This window comes from Enoplosus armatus, chromosome 20, assembly GCF_043641665.1.
Source record: "Enoplosus armatus isolate fEnoArm2 chromosome 20, fEnoArm2.hap1, whole genome shotgun sequence".
NCBI lineage: Eukaryota > Metazoa > Chordata > Actinopteri > Centrarchiformes > Enoplosidae > Enoplosus > Enoplosus armatus.
This window is the reverse complement of record NC_092199.1, coordinates 2,308,340-2,327,250: the sequence shown is the minus strand read 5'-3', so window position 1 is coordinate 2,327,250 and position 18,911 is coordinate 2,308,340. Positions and strand designations below refer to the sequence as shown.

Sequence of the window (18,911 nt, the reverse complement as noted above, 5' to 3'; positions counted from 1 at the left end):
TACATATATATATATATATATATGTGTGTATATATATATAAATATATAGGTCTGTATGTGTGTATGCACTGATGTGTTGCCATTGTTTTGTATGTGTTTTGTTCGTCCTCTCCTCCAGCTCTCATCACGTAGATGCACCCCGACCGCGACAGAGAAATGGCCATACCCCGCATGTTTAACTCCAACACGCCGTTCGTCATCGTGACCGGAGGATCTGAACTCTCATTTCTTGGCAAAGAGGACGGCAGCCAAGGCCGCGAGGAGGAAAAGGACTCGCTGGTCCAAGCCATCGCCCCCCATCTGAGTCGGGTGATGCAGCACGGCACCGCCAAGCATGTGGTCACTGAGGGGCAGGAAGTGTCCGAGGAGAATCCCTGCGTCTCCATAGTGGCACAGGCAGAGAGTAAGACTGCAGGTCTACAGGATGTGGATCAGTGAATGAAGCATGTTAATGGCCACAAAGAGGCTGGAGGATCCGTTCTCCGTGCAGTTAAACAGAGTTTGTTTCCAATGGTTCCGTCTAGAAGGAAAATGCATGCATGCTGAGTGGAGTTTAACTTGTACTAGAGGCTAAAAGTCAGGATATCTCAGCCTCAGCTGCTGCTTCGATTTAAAACACCAGTTTAGTTTTTATCTGAGCAAAGTTAGTAAAACAACAATACTGACAATATTTCAACACATTGGAAAATAAGCTAATTCGCTTCCTGGTGGAGAGTTGGATGAGAACGTTGATGCGACTCTCTGAACGTAATGCTATAGCCAGCAGACAGTTAGCCTAGCTTAGCATAAAGACTTGAAACAGCCTGGTTCTGCATCCAGTCTTTGTGCTAAGCTAAGCTAACTGGACTCTCTCGTCACTCCTCTTTGTAGTATTTGGCTGAATCAGTCCATAACCAGTTTTACATTAATTCAACTCTTAATTGTGAACATTTCTCTGTCCCAGGAGAAGACTTTCAGGAGTTCAGCCCCACCAACACTCAGTGTCCTTACTCAAGATCCCAGCTGCTCGAACAGCACAGGTATCTCACAATGTACATCAGTGTGTCTCAAACAACGTTTTAAAGGCCCTATGGGAAGAGCTGAAAGCAACACACACAAAAACACATGCCATCAGAGTAACTGGAAGAAGAAGCTATAATGAGATGAAAGGATCTGTACAGAGGGGCTTTAAATCGTCTAAAATGTATTGATCCTCAGACGTGCGGAGCTTCAGTTAGAACACTAAACATGACGTACGTCCTCTAATCTGCAGGTCTCTGAGCAAAGAAACTGCCCTCGTGAGCGACACAGAGGACGAGGACTTCGATGTGGCCTCCAAACTCCCGCACTACCACCTCCAGAGGAAACAACGCAGGAAAGCCAGACGGCAGAGCCAGGAGGACGGGGAGCAGCCTCCAATCATCCGGGGTCTGTGGGTGCAGGAGATTGACTGGCTGAAGTCAGCATACAGAGAGATGACATCATCCGCTGAGATTATCCCGCCTCCTCCTCAGTTTACTGACTCAGTCTCGGGCCCCTGCAGCCATGGAGACCTGCTCTCCTGTGTATATGAAGGCTGTGCAGATGTGTCACCATCAGAGGACCAGTACAGATCAGTGGATCCAGACCACACATCCAGCACTGATGACAGAGGGGGCTCAGACTCTGACTGTAGCCTGGATCAGGACTCTGAATCTATTTGTACTCATGAAAGCGAGTCCGACTCATCTTGCGGAGTAGAGGACGGCGTGCAAGGAGCAGATTTTGAAGCCAGAATGTCAAGTTTGACCTTTGACCTGATGCATGTGTCTGGTTTTAACTCATCCTCCCATGCTGAGTGGGATTCTGACTCCGCAGGGTGTGTGAATTCAGACTCCACCTACACCTCCAGCACAGTGGATCCACCTCAGTGCGCGTTTGGTTTTGATGACACGAGTGATGTCGACACAGTTTTGGACGTCCTGAGAGGCAGAGTGACACACATACCAAAGCTCTTTGTTTCACCCTCCTTCAGAGATTTGATTAAACAGACTCTGAGCGACTGGAAGACCAGCAGACCTGTCAATGAAGGACTCATATTTCATCATGTAAGACATTTGCAGCCAGTTTATTTGTTGTTTGGGATATTAATATGCCTACATGTGCCTTAAAATCTTTATGATGAGTTAAAAGTTTCCACCGTGCACCTCTAGGAACGCCACATTCAGTCAAAATCAAAGCAGCAGAGGACGAGGTGTCGTGACTTTCAGTCCCTAATATTGGTTCGAGCTGGATCCTACGTTTCCCATAATGCAACCAGTAGTATCAAATAAATCGAATGGGGTAAAAAGTACATTTCTCTCTAAAGTGTATTAGAGTGGGAGTATAAAGTAGCATTAAATTAAAGTTTAGATGTAAGATCAGTCACAGTTTTACTGTCAAATGAACCTTTTTTTGGCCACCAGGGGGCAGCAAAACAAACTAAAAACAGCATCTGACATATTATCGTCTTTTAAAGTTGTTACGGTGAATCTGTAAATAGTTGCCTAGTTACACATCCAGCAGACACAGAGCAACATTCAGGTGGCATTCACGAGGAAATGTTGTTAACACATCTGGGAAGCTGCAAAAATATTGAAATATTGAACGTATCAGTGAAATATTCACCGACAACATGTTTCATTGATCAGATCTTGCATTACGATATCCTCTTATAGTGACTGCAGCATTCTTACATTTTGTGGTGGTTATGTTATGAATGTTGAGGTTCAGGAAATATCACGGTCTGGTTTAACGATCTTTGCTAATCTTAAAACAGTCACCACGTTTGTCAGCAAAGCGTAATTAGGAAAACAGTTTTCATACAATATAAAGGTATTTTCTGGGAGAAGGGGTTGAATGTGCAGTCGTGATTCTGGCCACCTGTCAACTGTCCAATGAGTCCAATATTCACTCACTTTTAGCTGCTAAATGCTCCACTGTGTTCACCAGCTCGTCTCTAACTGTGTCTGTCTGTGAGTTCATCGCCTTGTTTCCAGCTGCTGGATGAGAACCGTGAGTTGTGGCCACAATGAGCTCAAACAGGCGAAAATGCTTCGTAGTTTTAAGAGAAATGGGTGATGATCGTCTGTGGGTTGATAAAGTACAAGTACCTTGACGTTGTACTTCAGTACTGTAAATCCTTCCTTTGACTACAGACAGGAAACACCTGCCGTGACATCACCGGTTGGGGCGTGGCCAGAGTGCAGCAGGCTTTCTGATCGTGTGTTGATTGACCCTTTAACTTCTCAGCCTGGTTGTAATGTATTCTGTCAATGTGAACTTTTGTCTCTTTCAGCAACTTCAGCCCAGCAGTTGTCAGTACAGGGAGGGAGAGGAATACTGCGTTCTTCATCACATCCAGAGCGGCTCATACGGGGATGTTTTCTGTGTTCGGGACAAAAGGACTGGATTCGAATGTGCTGCCAAGAGGGTAAGCCAAGAAAGAGTGAGTCATTTTTAACATCCAGATATGCACCACCCAGAGCTCTTTAAACAACGCTGTCCTGCTCCTGGACTCTGAAACGATGACTGAGTTAGAAGTTATCATGATGTTATTCAGCACGTTGTTGTCCACTGATCTCAGATCCCTCTGAGTCGCCTCAGCAGCGAGGAGGTGAGCACGTGGATCGCTCTGAACTCTCCTCGTGTTGTGGAGCTCTTTGGGGCCGTGAGGGAGGGCCTCAACATTGTGCTCTTCATGGACTTGAAGCCAGGTAAAACTTCTTCACCATCAACAACAAATAACACAAATACTTTACTTTATATGCAGTATAACTGACCACTTACAGCCAATGAAATGCAGTCCTATGAAGTAAACATTTGTCCAAACCTCTTCAGCGTGTTTGGCCCAGCTTCTGAAAGAGATGGACTCCCTACCTGAGGATTTGGCCCTGCACTACCTTCATCAGTCACTGGGGGCACTAGAACACCTGCACCACAGAAAGGTCCTTCACCTGGATGTGAAAGGTGTGTTCTTGTTGTAGACAACGTGGTAGGTCTGGGGGTTTATTTTCATTTTCAGACTAGTTGAGTTTATAGCATCAGATCATGTGTAATGTTTTAATGTGAAAGGTTCACATCTTTCAGCTCTTTGTTGTTTTGTTTTATAGCCCACAACTTTGCTGGGGGTTGGTTCAGTCTCATCAGTGTTTTCAGCACTAAACAGAAGACAGACAACGTTAGCAACTAGCAGCTAATTAGCCCGATATTTTTTCCCAGGAGTTGGTGGAGACCAAAAAGAGGGCTAAAGGAGAGTTAATACTGGACTTACATTTGTTGGGTTGTCAAAAACAAGACTCTAAATTATGCTAATGTTGTTTGTTTTGTTTTGCTGCCCCCGTAAATACCGTTCTGATGTTTTACTTTACTTGAATATTTGCATTATATACTTATACATCTTTATACGTCCTCTCCAGTAAATGTAAATGCTTATTATTTCTACATTTATTTGACAGCTATAGTTTCTAGTTACTCTGCAGATTAAGATTTTAAAGAGTAACTTCATCTGATTTAATAATCTAGCTTGCCACGCCAACTAGTGGTGACAACATGCTTTTTCACAACAACATGAGGCCGGTGAGGTTTTTGTTTTTCCTCCTTCCAAAATCTAGTGGGGAGTTACTCTTTAAATACAAACATGTCATCCGTTTATTAGATACGATGCTTCTTCTCATAATAATATAAAGTCATTAAGATAATTATCAGCCAATCAATGATTATAATCTGGCATTCCTAAATGTAAATAATAGAACATTCGGCACTACTTAGTTAAATAGTTGTACTGCTACTTTTACTTCGATCGGAACACTTCTTCCATTACTGGTTTCTGTGTACATACAGTCTTTGGACTGAGCTTCTCAGCATCAGTCTGTAGATAGTTAAGATTTATTCTTTCGTTTCTCACTAGATATTTGGGAGGAGGCTCGTGTTTTCTGTGTGCATCACTTTTGTAAGCAGATCTTTTTATTTATTTGTATTGCTGCAGCTACATCCATACATTTCGATTCAGCTTTAGCTTGTTTACTTTGTTGTGAGGCCCCACAGTCTCTCTCCCTGCTGTGGTAGTAGATTTTGATATTATCAGCAGGACTTACTGGGAGGGAGGGAGCCCAGTAAAGCCTCTAGCTGCTGGTTCCACTGTCAGTTTGCATCCCCACTGTTGGTACCTAATCCTAAACTGACATCTCACCCCTAAACCCTCCGTAATCCCATCTGAGGGGATTGACTGGGAAAATTAGGCCCCTCTGTGTCGTCTGAACTCACTGGGAGCAGGTTCGCTCGGCCAGCAGACATCAAATTAACCAGTCTCATCATATCAGATCTTCACGAAGAGGTGGAAAAGATGTGTTTATTTTTGAAGATGTTGCCTTGTGTCACCTCAGGACAGCTGTTCACAGGGGGCCTCGCTGTGTACCCGTCACTCTGACAGCCTCCTCATTTCTCAGTCAACTGTTTCATAATGAGCGCCAAATGAAAACAAGCTGTCTCACCGAATCCTATGTGTTGATTTTATTCCAGTTGACAATGTGCTGCTGTCTGCAGACTGCAGAGACACATTCCTCTGTGACTTTGGTCTCTCAGAGACATTAGATGACAGCGGATGGAGCACGAAGGCATTCAGGGGTGAGTCAAGTTGGCAATAAACCGACATAAAACACAATCATTCACTTGATATTTATTGATCACATTATGTGGTTATACAAATCATTTTTACAAAAATACAAAAGAAAAGAAGTTACTTACACCCTTTATAAATGGACCAGTCAGCGAACGTCACTTTAATTCTACTTTTTTTACTGAGAGAAATAAGCAGCTGTGATTCAAAAGGTTGTTTATCCTCGACAAATCTTATATTTGCTACCTAGATCTTCCCCTAATGGTCAGTCTGACTGGTATCTATTGTTCTTTATCAAGTCCATGACAATAACAGAAAGTTAAAGGTGGACACACTGACAGAGTTTACTGTAAAATAGGCTCAAAACATGCAAACAATACTGAAGAATTCATGGGTTTAACACTACACAGAATCAAAAAGTAACAACAAACATTACTGTGTGCCTGTAAGCCAAGTCAAAATGTATGTGCACAACAGGAGCACGCTCATGTGCAAACTAACTCGAAGAAAAGACAAAGTAATTAAGACGAAGAGATTCAAATGAATTCCCTGTTTGTGGATGTAGGCGCTGCCCTCCCCGGCACAGAGACCCACATGGCCCCCGAGGTGGCACGAGGGGATCAGCTCTGTGCCAAGGCGGACGTGTGGAGCAGCTGCTGTATGCTACTGCACATGCTCAATGGATGCCACCCGTGGACACGCTACTACTCCCATCCACTGTGTCTCCAGGTGAGAGTCTTCTTACTGGAAAAGTGTGATATGTTCAACCTGAAGTGGAGAGAACTGCACTGACCTATTCTTACGTTTCTGTTTGTCAGATTGTCAACGAGCCTCCTCCTCTGTGGGAGGTGCCGTCCAACTGCAATAATTTCACGGCCAAAGTGTTCAGGGCCGGACTCCAGAAAGACCCGGACAGACGAGCATCTGCAAAGGAGCTCAGGAGGAAAACCACCAAGGCCCTCAGAGCAGGTCGATTTGAGAATCATCTTGTAATGTAAAAAAGATTTCATTTTATAATAATGAAAATAAACTGTATTTATAGAGCACACCTCTAAACAAAGTTCTTTACAACATAAAAACAAATAATATCAAGAAATACTGGTTTACTAACTGCTTTACATAAAAGATAAAATATATATATATAAGATATAACAGGAAACCATAATAGTGCAATGAACAGAAAATATGTCAAGAATGTGCTCGGTCCCTGGTCATGCAAAGCTTTAAAAGTAGAGGCTAAAATAGATGATAATTTGTTCCAGCTAAAAGCCTTGCGGCTGAGTTTTGTACAGTCTGTTGCCTGTCTTAAGCTTTTTGAGGCAGGTAAAAATAATAAAGAAGTAAAAGCGTGTATAAGAGTTTTAGTGTCTTTAAAACCGAGCAGACAGGTAGGTGGAATCTTTGCAAGGTTCGAGTGTACGAGCTTATTAACATGGTGATTCAAATTTAAGATGGGATGAATATATATATATATTATACCAAGATATAACCTGGTCAGAAATATACCAATGATAAGAATTTAACTGAAGAAAATTGGTTGCCATTCAGTTTCTGACGTCAGCTAGACATTTGAGTGCAGCATACAAAGGTCTGCAGGCTTTAATGGAAGACATAACTGTGTGTCATCAGCGTAAAAATTGAAGGAGATACCATAACAATGAGTAATATCCCCAAGAGGGAGCGATTATAGGGAAAATAAAAAGACCCAGGACTGACCCTTGGGGAACTCCAAACCTAGTTTTGGCCTCTTAAGAGACGTGATTGTCTATAGAAACATAGATTTGTCTGTTTTCAGGTAGGAAACCAAAAGCCTTTGATCTCAAGTACCTAACTTCACTTGTTGTGACATTATCTGCTTCACTGAGGACTCTAACAGTGAACGTTTGCTCCACAGTTGGAGGTCTGAGTCCCTGGTCCGTCAAAAGTGCCTGTGAGAAGCTGTATCGTGGCAAGAATGAAGACACCCCCTGCTCTTTGTCACCTGGGATCCCCGTCACCCCAACTAAACCGTCATCTGCCGTCTCAGCGCCCACCATGTACTGGGTGAGCCCCTGGAGGACTACAGCGGTGGACGAGGACAGCAATGACTGGAAAGATGGTGACTCAGACTCCGAGGTGGAGACAGATTCCTCATTAACTAGGGAATGGGAGTCGCAGCCAAAATCACTGCAGGACGATTACGCTGCAGATGGAAAAGACTGGGACACCTGCTCCGACTCAGACGTCGATATATACATGGGAGAGGAGGAACATGTTCAGGAAAAGTGGCTGAAAACTGACGGGGACTATGAGGGTGACTGGGAAGAGGAAGGAGATGAAGAGGAGGAGGAAGAAGAAGGGTGGGACTCTTCCATCTCTACAGAGTATCTCCGTGCTCTCAGAGGACTTTTCCCTTTGCTGCAAAAAGGCCAACAGACAAATGAGAATTCATGGGGATCAGAATCAGAGCTGGAATACCTCCGAGACGGTGAGTCAGGAAAACTCTGCGTCATGAGGACAGCTCAGCAGCAACAACTGATGTCTGATGTACCAAGTTGTCCAGAATCACTTTATTTCATCGGCTGCAACTACATTTTATTACTGCACCTCTCAAACTGAAGCATCTGACCTGATTCCTGGGTGATTACAGAGCTTCTCTTCTCTGTTTCATATTTAAAGGAACATTTTAAAGTTAAGTTCAGACTTTTTCCAGTCTGTCTTAAAGGGGAACTCCACCGATTTTGCTCATCAACGTCTATTAATAGGTCTTGGGGAGTAATACTACATTGTGGGAAAACTTGTGTTGAGTTGAGTTTTGGAGTTACAAAGAAGAGAGTTTACCAGACTCTGTAGCCCACTCCTCACGTCCACTTAAGGCTGGCAGCTCGAGGCTAGCTCTAGTTTTTTGAGTTCCACACACTGACCCCTCAAACACAGAGAGTTGTTGAGGTTTTGTCCGAAAAGGGAACCTTGCAAAGACCGAGTTACGGAGCCAAATTCCCCAATAAGTTTCACCTTTTCACTGAGCAGCCTGGTTATTTAGGAATTCATGGTCGAACAGTCTAATACTGGCAAATTTAGTGAACAATGCAGTAAAGCATGGATTGATTTGAAAAGTATAGCTGATTTGTAGTAAATGCACTCATGTCGTCTCTCACTAGATGTAGCTGTAGGCACCACAATCCAGACCCCATCCCCTGAACCTCGAGATGACCCTCCGTCCTGTTTCAGCTGCTCGGACACGTCGCAGATGGATCCCTCAGAGAAGGTGTGTATCTATAGATGCAGGCGCTAAGAGGTGGACTGTACATGTGGAATCAAAACCCTGAAAAACTAACACTTCTATCACTTTTTAAGGACTCTGATCACTCGTCTGATGACCTGAGCTCTGGAGTCTTTTCCTCCTGCAACAGTCAGACAGATGGACACTTGGAGTGGTTGGCCTCAGCGAATCAGTCCTCGTCGTACTGCTTCGAAGGTGAGGTGGCAGGGCTGTATCGCTGTCATACGCTGCTTGACTTCTGTTGTCATTGTTATTCACGGCTCTGACGCTCCAGGTGTTGACATCTGGATCGAGAACGTCCAGGGCGAGTGTCTGAGGATCCGTGAACGTCGGCAGGTCAAAGTGGGCCATGTTGCGATAGGAATCAGCGATCAGGTAAGAGACAGTTTATTGGTATGTGATGGTTTTCAGGTACCCAGTCGGGTTTTTTCTCAGAGAAAATTGTTCAGCTGAGGCAGTAAGCCACCAAGATCCTGGTGCATTTTGTGATCAGTGAACCACAGAGAAACACCAAAGCCAAGGGGTTTATTCCCAGAAAACATACAAACAACCAAGACACTAAATCAAGACCACCAAAAAGCACAAAGTCAAAACAGAAACACAAAATCCCAGGCAGAGGTGAAACGAGACCAGCAGTCCCCACGCCAGAAGCCCCTCTCCTCTGATGCTGGCACAGGAGCTTTGAAGCACTTCATTCCCAGGCCAGGCGCATCTCATTAAGGAGGCAGATGAAGCACACCTGGGCAGAGCTAGAGAGGGCAGGTACCGGTTAAATGTTGGCTAAATAAAACGATCTAAAATGGGCCAAATCTGAATTTAAATCTGGAACTACCTGAAGCAAGCAAGATAAATCTGACCAGACATTCAGTGCCATCTTTTCAACACTCTATGCCACATTTCAGTCAGTGTTGAGGTTTGATAGCCCCACATGAATTATCTTGTGTATGATTCAGATCTCAGGGAAGGCCTTCACTTTGGAGACCCTGGACCGGAAGATGGTGTCCTTCGAACAAGAGATCAAAGAGTCTTGTCTGTGGCTGCGCTGCGTTCCTGCTCCTGACAGATGTCAGCGCTGGAGGTGGAGAGTCAGAGACGGCAAGCTGGAACTTCGAGAATGAGACGGACATCTCTGTTATTTTGCACTAATAAGGCACCGATTGTTCTACAGACGTGTGGACGTAACGGTGCGTACATGTACCTGTAAATGTGCTGCCGATATGACTGATTCTTCTGCATAAAAGTAGGATGACCAGTGCCTTTTTGTAAAGATGATTTTCTTCCGTTGCCCTGTATGCACAGTTTCAGTTTACCTCTTTGTTCCCTCGTGATCTGGATGTTGGAGTTTGTCTTGTTGCTTGGTGCCTTTTTAAAATGTAAAATGAGAGAAGCTGCTTAAAGCAATGAATAACTGTCATGATACAATATGAGCCCTCAAGACTTTAATACTTGAACGTTACTGACATTTTATATCTTAATAAAAAATGACCTTATAGGCAAAGAAGCTGCTCTCTTCCTCCTCTGCTTGTTTTCCAATCATTGCCTCCTTCATTCATTGTGTCCTCCAGCTTTAGTCCACATGTGAGGAGGCCTCTTGTAGACCAGGACCAGACCTAAAGCCTATTGGAAACACTTACAGCACCAGTAAAGAAACTAGCTGACAAAGAAAGTTCATGTGACTGTATCACATGTGACTGAATCACATGATTTAGATGTGTGGTTTTTCACTCAGACTCTACTTATAAATTCACATCGGCTCATTTTGCATGTGAAATGTTTTCATTGAGATGTGAAATTATTCTGAATGATCACAATTCAGATATGAAATGGTTCAGAAGGGACATCGAGCAGCCAGCGAGGACACTGACGTCAGTCTGGGAATATGGCTGTTTTTTTGGGAAACTGGAGGGTGTTTACATTCAACAATTAAAAACATTTGGTGGATATTTTACAGGCTGATTCCATGATTCTGTTATACTCTACATTTAAATTCTACCACCTTCGAGCCACTAAATATGTGAATAAATAATTCAGTATTTCCCCACAAGAACTTCACAGTTAACAGTTCATAAAATGTTTGAAATATCAAAATATTTTTTGCCTTGAGGTTCAGTTAAAATAGTTTGAGGAACATATATATATAAATAGTGAGGAGGAAAATATCTCACTTACTTTTTTGGCCACAATCACAACTAGTCTTCCTTTAACTCTGTACCATGATTCTTTATGTGAGGATTAGAATAGCTGATCCTTCTGGTCTGACACAAAACACACCAACAATCATAATCTAATAGTACACAGTGGCTTGAGGCCCCCTGCTTAGTCTAGAAAGGGATCTTTGTTGACTGTCAGCAGCTCAGAATTTACAAAATGTCAACACAAAGGATACTAAAGGGCTGTCTGCTGCCTCAAAACAGCTGATCGAACAAAGAACAATCAGCAGAAGGAAAACAAAATAACTCATTTTAGTTGTGCATTAAAAATGTAAAGATGTCATATTTAGGGTTCCACGCTTCCACCTGGCCAAAATAATGTCATTCCAAACCATGGGCCTTGATCTGCGGTTGTAACAGCCTCCACTCTTCTGGTTTCAGTCTTTCCCAACATGTTGAACCTGGCTTGTGAGGTCCAACACTGATGTTGGGTGATCAGGTCTGGCAATCCAGTTCTTCCCAAAGGCGTTGAACGGGGTGAAGTCAGGGCTCCGTGCAGGCCAGTTCTTCCACGCCAAACTGGGAAAGCTAAACTGGTAAAACCACGTCTTTATGGGTCTGGCTTTGTGCTGGGGGGTATTGTCGTGTTGAAACAGGAAAGAGAGAAACACAAACTGTTGCCACAAAGTTGGAAGCTCACTATTGTCCATTGTATTATTGAACTAAGGGGCCTAGCCCCAGCCATGAAACAACAGCCACAGGCCACCCCTGTTCACATACCTTTGGCCCTTCATTGCTGAGAAACAACACAGTATCAGTAAAATATTTTCAAATGTCAGCCGCAGCGTTTTATCTGGTCTCACACCGTCATTACAAGAAAAACCACTCAGCCCAGTCAGTCCTGTTATCCACTGTGACTGAAACTTGAATAAACTTGTGTGCGGTTCACTTCCTCGACATTTTGTGCAATGTGCACACAGGGATCTGCTGACGCTGTGATAGGACAGCAGGACAACAGAGGCGGGTTATTAGTGACACCAGTTGTGCTGTGATTGGATCACGTTCGATAGTGGGAAGTGCCCGTACGCCGGTGTCTCCCTGGCTGCGCAAGACGCCATTTTGGAGTGACAGTGAAAGATAACGGAAAGATCGAGAAGCTGTCTTTCTAAAGGTAATAATCCGTTCAAACGCGCCGTGTTCCGTCCTAAAATGTCATATTATGTGAACTGAGTGTTGCGCTGTGCGGCCGACTCGCTTTCTTCGGCGTTTAACATGACGTCACGGTGCTCTCTCTTTACTGTGACGCGGCATTTAGCTAACGGGGCACCTACGTTAGCCAGCTCGCTAAAGCAGTTCCTGTAACGACAACGGACGGATCAAAGAGCAGTCACTGAGGGTTTAACAAAGTACTGGACTTATATTTCACCGACGGTTTTCATAACATGTCACCGTCAGATGTGTTGAAAGTGTGTCGCCGTGTACATTTTAAACGGCGGTGCACTTTCGACCGTTAATTGTGTCGCCCGCTAGCAACGAGCTAACATCAGCTAGCAAGCTAACTAGCTGAAGCATCCGCCCTTAGTAAAGCTAACATCGGTAATCTGCTTCGAGTAGAAGTAATCAGCTAACGCTACCCAGCTTCGGTTATTCACATATCTAAAATAATCAATGTAGCTCCATTCACGGGGCGCTTTAATTTTACATTTTACCCACCCGGACGCGAACATAGCTGGATTGTCGGCCTTTTGCTAAGGTCGAGGTGTTGTTAGCAAGCTAGCGTCTTGTGACGGCTCAGACACACAGTAACACTATCCCTGCCGCTAGTGCATAGGGATAGAGTTTGCCAGCTGGAACAGGCCTTTCTTATCTGCTGATCAGTTAGCTTTTCAGTTTATCCGGGTTAACAATGCAGCTGCCTCTGGATACATGATTTTTAACTGCTAATTAGTGAGATTTCAGTACAAACCATGCGACATTAACAGCTTTGTTGTGAGGTTAATGCAGGAAACGTTAGGTAATGGTTGCTGTTGTTTGGACTGGCTGGTAACGTACAGCCTTAAACCTTAACGTTTCACCATTAGCTTAGGTAAACATCTCGCTTGTGCTTCCACCATGTTACAGTCCTTGTGCCCCATTTGGTTCAGCGAAAATCAGCCTTTTACTCGACCAAATGTATTGCTGTTATCTACCTGTTTTGTCCGTTTATTTGTGCCTATGTGACCTGTCCAATAATGAGAAAATATATTTACCACCAGTCTCACTGGATGGTGGTTATCTTGAAACTGAAACACTACAGATGTTCCTCTTCTAACCCTGTTTCCTCCTCTTCTCTGACAGCTTCGTCACCATGGGGAATGTATTTGCAAGCTTATTCAAGGGCCTGTTTGGCAAAAAAGAGATGAGGATTCTTATGGTCGGGCTCGATGCTGCTGGAAAAACAACCATCCTATATAAACTGAAACTTGGAGAGATAGTCACCACCATTCCCACCATTGGTATGGATATCTAATCCCTTTTTTCACTTGTATTCTTTGAGTGTTTAACCAATTTTACACCTTTTTGTTTTGTTACACCTGTTTTTGATACTAGTGCCAATACAGTGCCCAGGTTTTGGACTGATACCAATTCTCTAAAACCTGTTTTTCTTTTCAAGTTCTTGTTTAATGTAAAAAAGCTGTGATAGTAACTCTGCCTAAATGAAATACAGTCTAAAACTGGCAAAATTCTGACAGAAATCAGGAACTATCTGATCAAAAAATGATTACACAAGTTTAGGAATCTGACCAGAGTTTTGATACCAACTTTCAGTATTTGACCATTTTTATTCTTGTTCCATGGACACATTAAAAAGTATCTGATAGTTTGATACCCTGTTTTGCACCGCTCATCTTAAACACTCACACTGAACTGGAGGTTTAAATTAACTTGATTTTAATTTAATTTGTGTTAACAGTTAGTGTTGGATCTTGAGCTTTGTGCCTGGCAGGTCGACTGTCAGCATTCAAAACGCGAATTTTACAAAATATGCCCATCAGTTGTGACTCATCTGTGTTTCTCCTCTTCTGTCCAGGTTTTAACGTTGAAACTGTAGAATACAAGAACATCAGCTTCACAGTGTGGGATGTGGGCGGTCAGGACAAAATCAGGCCGCTGTGGCGCCACTACTTCCAGAACACTCAAGGTGAGGGGGACTTTATCTGAGCTGGCAGTGGTGTCAGTGAACATAACTTCCCATAGGTGGCCACATTGGTGCATAAAAGATGATCTTAAAACTAGTCAACCAATGACTCATTCACCATTGTTCAATTCTCAAAGGGCTTATTGTGTGACTCCTCTATTTCCTCAAATTGAATGCATCAGAATATGTAATACGTAACACTGCCTAGTATTTCCTACTAATGATGCAACCTGCAGGTAAATTCTCTATTCAACTTGCATTTTGTCATAGTTTTAAAAATGAGTTTTAAAAAGTCGTGATTTCAGTTGATTGAGCAGCTCCATGCAGACACCTTCATCCTGCTTTAGCTCCTCCTTGTTTTCCTTGCACGCACCAGACAAACATCCAGCTGCAGCAAACATCACCATCCACACACTGAGCATCCAAGTGTGAAATTGAATGTGTGAATCCTTTTTGGTAATGACGGTTACATACAGCATCATTAATCAAAAACGACCCAAGAGTATTCCAGAAACTGCCCATCTTACTTGCAGAATATATCTAGCTTGTATACGCTGACACATTGTCTTGCTTTCTGGAGAATAAGGCAGCCTCTACACACAGGTTTCCCAGCCTGGGGATTTGGGACCACCTAAGGGGTCCCAAAATAAATCTGAGGGGTGATGATTAAAGGATAAGAAAGACAAAGAAGCTTATTTTTTTTCTGACCTCATTCTAAGATTTTTTTTGTGTGAAATACTACTTTCACCACAAATGTTTCAAATAAAACAACATGAGGAGGAAAAATCTCTAATTGCTAATTCATGTCCATACTAAGGCCATAGTAACCCGCGATGGAGGTTCTCAGGTTTTCAGGGGTCACAAGACAGACCGGTCAAAGTTGAAAGCATACAAAATTATCAGCAGCTACCAAGTACTTAGTCTCGTTTTGGTACTGTGGTATTAGACCTCAGGCTTTCAGGGAGTATTGAAGCCTTCTGGATATTTTAAATTTACCAGGCAGCGAGTCTGTGGTGCTGCGTACAGATGCTGGTGCAGAATCCCAAACGAGTGCCAACTCCCTCTACAGGCAGGTGTTGTCTCTGTGACGACTACGTCCATAATGATAACTTGTTTGCGTGTTTAGAAAGCCACAGGGATGACATTTACCAAACGTGCTGGCTCATAAATCAGGAAGCGTACAAACACTGGACCGACTGAAGAGTCTGAACATCCTCATTCAAATCTGCCCCGGGACCTTCGCCATCCTCTTCTTCATCTCACGCTGCAGCTGCGTTGTTCCGTTGAGGTTAAACTGCCAATCACTGATGTCAAAGCAGTTTTCAGAGACTGAACTTTTGCTGTGAAGCCAGAAGTTTTAAGACATCCACATTTCCATGTAGTTTGATGTGTTTTACTGTGAGTCTCCCTGTAAAAGTGTCAGCTTTCTCCAAATGCTGCATTTTCATAATTTATAGGAGTAAGTCTCAAAATGTCTTGACGGCACTAAATAATAAATTCAACTGCATTTAAAGTCATCAGTTATCAAGATTCAAGTGTTTGTCAGCGTTTGGTTTGATAAAATGTTCACACTCAACAGACCTGCAGTTACCAAGTGACACAGTTTATTTTTGAACGAGCTGTTTTCTACACTTGACTGCAACATAGGCAACTTGATAGCTGAGCTGTGCACGTCACTTTTATCACTCTTAAATATCCAGTTTATCGGATGAATCCTCAGATGTTTTGGGATTATTAATTTACTTAACGGCCATTTTAGAACCACAGCGTTTGGAGCTGCACTCATCTATGACGTCGTATGAATATTAGGGTTTGGCTTTTGTAGGAACAATTTGCACAGAATGAATTATTAATGGAAGAAAGAGAAGAAAACGTTTTGCAGCCAGAAGATAAATGATTACAATGGTTGAATTTCTGTGTTGTGACAAAGTTGTGTGTAAACGAGCAGTCCTGGTCCTGCGTTGGTGCTAACAGCTGGCTGTATTTTTGTGTGCAGGGCTCATCTTTGTGGTGGACAGCAATGACAGGGAGAGAGTGAACGAGGCGAGGGAGGAGTTGTCCAGAATGCTCGCTGAGGACGAACTCAGAGACGCTGTGCTGCTCGTTTTTGCAAATAAACAGGTGAGGTCACATTTCTGTTGCTGTAAATCCCTTCAGATGTTTGTTTGAACTCTAAAACTTGGATTGATTATGAGTAGATGTAGAGACCTGCATCATGACACTGACACTGTCTCCTCCTCCAGGATCTCCCCAACGCTATGAATGCTGCAGAGATCACAGACAAGCTGGGCTTGCACGCCCTCCGTCAGCGCAGCTGGTACATCCAGGCCACCTGCGCCACCAGCGGGGACGGCTTGTACGAGGGCCTGGACTGGCTCTCCAACCAGCTGAAGAACCAGAAATGATCCATTCCACCAGTTTTGATTTTTGTTTGTTGTTTATTTTTTCTGTTTCAACACAGCGGCAGCACCGGATCCAGGCCCCCCTCGCTCCCATCCCACCCGATCTTCAGCCCCAGCTCTTTCTTTCAAGAACTTCCTTCATTCCCTCCCTTCTGCTTTCTCCCCTCGTCCCTCGTCAGTTCTCTCGGGGCTCTAGCCTGTGCTGCTTGTGTGTGTGTGTGTGGGCGTGCATGTGTGTGTGTGCGTGTACCTTGTGTGTTCAGCGAGTGTGTGTGTGGGTGTGAAGGCGTCTCTGTGTATGTTGGCTGGGATTGGGAGTAACCCTGGCGTGCCTTTTACACACCTCCTGTGGAATCAGCAGTCTGGTTTTCAAGCCCCTTTCTCCATCCACCAAACTCAGCCTCTGCCCCACTCAGCCTGCCCCCACTCCAAGTCTTGCACGGCCCCCTTCTCCCCCCACCCTTACTCTCCAGAGGAAGCATGGTTTTCATACGGCAAAGAAAGAGCAAGGGTGCAAGCTCTCCTCCCCCCTCCCTGTAGTATATATATCTATGTTAACTAGAAATGTTCACCTGATGTAGACTGAATGCTAAATGTTCATTTTAACCTCTTTTGATTTTGAAACCTCAAACCCACCAGTAAGAGATTCAGTAAATTGCATCTTAACCTGTATCAGGTCGGAGCAAATCAAAAACACAAAAAGGAAAAAAAAAAAAAAAGAAACGCCCATCCTCGATCATTCTGGTGTCATTTGAAAATCATGCTGTTTGTTTTATTATTATTATATTGGAATATAACAGATTATTCTTAGCAATGGTTCTCCAATGAACACTACCTTTCTCCCCACCCCCACCCCCCACCCCACTAAAAGAGACCGTGAAGCACAAGGCAAGCCAACAATCTTAAGAAATTAAATCTACTTTAAAATTAGAATCTGCGAGTATATGCAACTCTTTGGTAGCTGGCGTTGAATTCCCCGGATTGAATTGGATTTTCGAGAGATGACCTTCAGTACAGTTGATCACTCTGACAGTGTTCCCGCTTCATGTGGGTCAAAAACAAGGTGTTGGGCATTTCACAACCTTCAGCCGGTTAACTGAGACAGGTGTCCTGATACATTCACAAGCTTCACATGTTATTCCTTTAAGAGATGTTACATGTGGTGTTTTTTTTTTTTTTTCCTGTAACTAGTTTTAGCATTTCTATTTGTACTTTGACTGCTGAACCAAATGCATTTGAGCAGTATGACAAATCCTGTATATGAAAGTAGTGTTTCCTCGAGGGCCTGAACTGCATATGATTTTGATTGAAGAGGTTTTTCTCACCAACGGTTGGCAGTTTTACTTTGAAATCTGAAAGCATCCAGCTGTGTAATTTTCCTGGTTGGGATGAAGGATTGGCACCAAATATGAAGGCTCTTTAACTGTGAACGGTCCAGACATGAAGAGAGGAAGCCTAGTTCCGATGTCTGGGTGTTTACAGGCTACGACTACACATTATAACGCTGCATACTTCATGACTGAAAAGACCAACACAACAAGCGCTCTGTCAGCAGCTCGTCCGTGAGCTGGAAGGACTCGGTGGTAGACCTGTCGTGGGGAATGGGTTTGCAGTTAACTGGTCGAGAGATTCAGCAGGCGTCCTCGGTGTCGAACCAGGGGGGTTAAGCTGGCACTTCTGTCAAGAATGATTGTAAATCTGTAAGTTCCCCTGTAAACTGTTTCCGTGGGGATTTCCTGAACACATTAATAAACATGATTTGATCCAACACGTTGTGCCGAGAGACTCTTCTTCATGTGTGTCTCAGTGATTTTTAATGATGAAATACCTGCAAAACTAATAACACTTATCAGCTTCACCTGGAGAGCTGCAGCTGATTATTATTTTCATTAGTGATTATTCTCCCGATAAATCGTTTGGGCTGTAGAATAGTGAAAAGGTCACTCCTGAAAATATTGACAGGCTTGAGCCAATGGTAAATTTCTTGTCAAAGTAGTTGCCGATGAATGTGCTGTCATGTCAGCTCTACTCTGCTGTGTTTGTGTTGGTAGTCGAACTCATTAGCATTAACATTAGCATGCTAACATGCTAAACTGAGATGGTTAACATGGTAGAGATGATACCTGTAGCTCGAAGCTCCTCCGTGCCCAAGAAAATCCTCGTTTTGACAGTTGGATGTTGGATAATTTTGGATGATTCGTCTGATAAAATCAGTCTCTGTTGACGTCACTCCAGGCTGTGTATGTGGAGATACTCTGATACAAGAAGAAAGTCAAAAGTACTGCATTCAAAATATTACCAAAGT

General features: G+C 43.4%; 2 protein-coding genes across 2 annotated transcripts; both read left to right on the top strand.

The window, feature by feature from the left end:
* Positions 1-132: 132 nt before the first annotated feature.
* LOC139303592 (mitogen-activated protein kinase kinase kinase 14) lies at positions 133-10,065 on the top strand. Its single transcript, XM_070927441.1, has 13 exons — positions 133-403; positions 944-1,019; positions 1,253-2,066; positions 3,296-3,430; positions 3,584-3,713; positions 3,838-3,966; positions 5,518-5,631; positions 6,180-6,343; positions 6,433-6,583; positions 7,509-7,729; positions 8,951-9,071; positions 9,151-9,251; positions 9,830-10,065. Exons 1-13 carry the CDS (start codon positions 133-135, stop codon positions 9,992-9,994), a joined length of 2,592 nt encoding a protein of 863 aa, XP_070783542.1. The 3' UTR covers positions 9,995-10,065.
* Positions 10,066-12,133: 2,068 nt separating this feature from the next.
* On the top strand, positions 12,134-18,374 carry arf2b (ARF GTPase 2b). The gene is made up of 5 exons (XM_070926548.1): positions 12,134-12,197; positions 13,364-13,521; positions 14,097-14,207; positions 16,201-16,325; positions 16,448-18,374. The coding sequence occupies exons 2-5, from the start codon at positions 13,374-13,376 to the stop codon at positions 16,607-16,609; spliced, it is 546 nt and encodes a 181-aa protein (XP_070782649.1). The 5' UTR covers positions 12,134-12,197; positions 13,364-13,373; the 3' UTR covers positions 16,610-18,374.
* Positions 18,375-18,911: the final 537 nt, after the last annotated feature.